General features: G+C 45.5%; 1 protein-coding gene across 1 annotated transcript in view; it reads right to left on the reverse strand.

Moving 5' to 3' along the window:
- LOC106531466 (cullin-9) overlaps positions 1–2,983 on the reverse strand; it is a gene marked incomplete at its 5' end in the record, with an annotated part of 64,270 nt that overhangs the window by 53,576 nt on the left and 7,711 nt on the right. Inside the window, 4 exon segments of the mRNA XM_014027340.1 lie at positions 744–940; positions 1,011–1,201; positions 1,275–1,476; positions 1,662–1,860. Coding sequence (XP_013882794.1) covers positions 744–940; positions 1,011–1,201; positions 1,275–1,476; positions 1,662–1,860 — 789 coding nt within the window.

Genomic DNA, 2,983 nt, shown 5'->3' on the forward strand with positions numbered 1-2,983 from the left:
CTGTTTGTGGTATGTTTGTTGTATGTTTGTATCCTCTTCCCTGTTTGTTGTATGTTTGTTGTATGTTTGTATCATCTTCCCTGTTTGTTGTATGTTTGTTGTATGTTTGTATCATCTTCCCTGTTTGTTGTATGTTTGTTGTATGTTTGTATCATCTTCCCTGTTTGTGGTATGTTTGTTGTATGTTTGTGTTCTCTTCCCTGTTTGTTGTATGTTTGTTGTATGTTTGTGTTCTCTTCCCTGTTTGTTGTATGCTTGTTGTATGTTTGTGTTCTCTTCCCTGTTTGTTGTATGTTTGTATCATCTTCCCTGTTTGTTGTATGTTTGTTGTATGTTTGTGTTCTCTTCCCTGTTTGTTGTATGCTTGTTGTATGTTTGTGTTCTCTTCCATGTTTGTTGTATGTTTGTATCATCTTCCCTGTTTGTTGTATGTTTGTTGTATGTTTGTTGTATGTTTGTATCATCTTCCCTGTTTGTTGTATGTTTGTTGTATGTTTGTATCATCTTCCCTGTTTGTGGTATGTTTGTGTTCTCTTCCCTGTTTGTCGTACTGTATGTTTGTTGTATGTTTGTGTTCTCTTCCATGTTTGTTGTATGTTTGTATCATCTTCCCTGTTTGTTGTATGTTTGTTGTATGTTTGTTGTATGTTTGTATCATCTTCCCTGTTTGTATTTATGTGTTTTTTGTCTCATTTGACAGTTCAGGGGAGCGGCCATGTTTGTTCACACAGAGACAGGTGTACCTTTGCTCTCCAGTTTGTGCACCATAGAGATGTGGTTGAGGGCAATGATAGCGAGCATGGTCTCAGCTCTGGACAGGGTCAGACACTTCTTGAGGACGGTGGTGACCCCGCAGGCCACCAGCTGCTCTGCCAGGCTCTTATGGTTGGAGATGAGCATGATGACCACCAGCAGTCCATTCCTCACTGACAGCATACAGCTACAGAGACAATGAGTGGTCAGCACACAGTGACCAGACTCAGGAGAAGGAAGCTGCAGCACTAACGTACCCTTTGGTCTTCAGCATCAGGTCAATGGCATCAGGGATGACAGCCAGCAGACCTTTAGAGCCTTCAGGAGTAGCTGAGCCAATGCTGGCAAATATCTCCAGCATCATCTGTGTGCCGGACTCAGAGAGCGGGAGGCTGCTGCCCAGGCTGCGCAGGTCATGTTTACTGGCACCAGTGATGACCTTCAGAGTCTGGGAGGAAGGTCAGAGTCATCATCATCATCATCATCATGCCTATAAACAGAGACGTTCCACTGGTTCTCACCGCCAGTGCCAGCTGCTGTATGTGTGCCACAGAGGAAGACTCCTGCATGCAGGACAGGATGGCTTTGACTCCGCCCTCAGTGGCGAATGACACTCTCCACTCAAATTTCAGCATGAGAAGGTGGATGAGCCTCAGTGTGCTGAGCACCACATCTCTGCAGGAGGAGCCCAGGAGCTCTACCAGCAGCTTCAGCACCTTGTCTCTGTGGAAACAAAGACAGTGTCACAGGGTGTTTTTACAGAGGAGCATGTCCCACAGCTACCTGAACTTTGCCCTGAGATGAGACCTACAGGAAAGTGTTCTCCCTGGAACAGAGTCAGTGAAAGAGCTGCAGAACTTCCTGTGGTCAGAGATGATCAAACATGAGAGCAGCTTCTGGTTTCTCACCGTACGGTCTGAGCAGAGTCACTCCTCATGGAGTTCTTGTCCTGAGAGCTTTTCTCCTCCAGCAGTCGGGTGATGAAGAGGACAGCAGCTAGCTGCTGAGCAGAGTCTGAGACAGAACCCCCCTTCTTCAGGATGTCCACTACTTCCCCCAACTTCTCCAGCAGGGTCTTCTTCCCCTGCACCCGCGGGTTGTTAAACACTGCAGGAAAACAAGAGAAAAGTTACTTCCTGGATGCCTTCATGTCTGAAGACAGGAAAACACACCTGAAAGATCAAAGCAGATTCAAACAGCCAATAAACTGCTTATACATTATATTTAAATATATATTTTTATATCTTATATTTGAGGTCTTCATGTTCAAAGGAACTTTTTGGAGTGTGACAGCCCCTGCTGCTTTAAGATGTGTTTTACAGGAGCTTGGTAGAAAAGTCGTTACCAGAACAAAACCTTTTAATTACCATTTAAAAAGTCTGTCAGTCTTCTGTCTAAGTTCTGTATTTGAAGAGTTGTGTTAGTCTGCACATTTCAGTCATAGCTGGAAAGATGCCAGAATAAGAATCTTTGTAAAGTCCTCCAGCCTGTGTGTTTAAGGCCTCGGGCAGAGGGGGGCACTAGGCCCCTAAAGCACTACAGCACTAATCGTGGACCTACAGTTCTTGTTTGAGCCTTACGGCTTTAGGTAATGTTTTGAACCATATGCAGATTTGCACTTTCTAAATTAAAAAATTCAGTAACGGTAAATTAATTATTTCATTATCATCGTTATCTTCAACATTGGAGGGAGAAAGCCATCTCCAGTGAAAACAACGCAGAACCACTGTAACTGAACAGAACCCCCTCTAGTAACAGTTGACTGTCCTTCTGGCTCAGGCTCCTTTAAGAGACAACTCCCACATTTCTTTGTGTTTACGTGGCAGGAAGCAAGTGGAGCTACGTCACTAGGCGACACTCCCAGGCCTAGTCTTTCTCCACCGGTGGACTGTTGCAGTTCTGATTGGTTCGGCTTCTGTGTCTCCAGGTTCTGACCACATTCAACCACGCAGTTTGTACCTCCTCTCTGATGGTTCCAGGTAGAAGAAGTACATCATGCTTACGTCAGCAGAATGCTGCCTGTGGATTAGCTCTTATGGTGCGTTCACACCGAACGCGATTTCAGCTTCAAAATCGCAGCCAACGCTGAAGTCTGAAGCTTGTGCACTTTGAGGTCAGCCGCAGGACAGTTGTTGAAGCGCCGCACGGCGACAGCCGCCCCGCCCCTCCCTCCTCTGTGGGGCTGTTTAATGTCGGACGAGGAAGTGGCTTTGCTTTATTTACAGACAGC

The sequence above is a fragment of the Austrofundulus limnaeus genome, unplaced genomic scaffold (genome assembly GCF_001266775.1).
Source record: "Austrofundulus limnaeus strain Quisiro unplaced genomic scaffold, Austrofundulus_limnaeus-1.0 Scaffold638, whole genome shotgun sequence".
In the NCBI taxonomy this organism is placed as follows: Eukaryota; Metazoa; Chordata; class Actinopteri; order Cyprinodontiformes; family Rivulidae; genus Austrofundulus; species Austrofundulus limnaeus.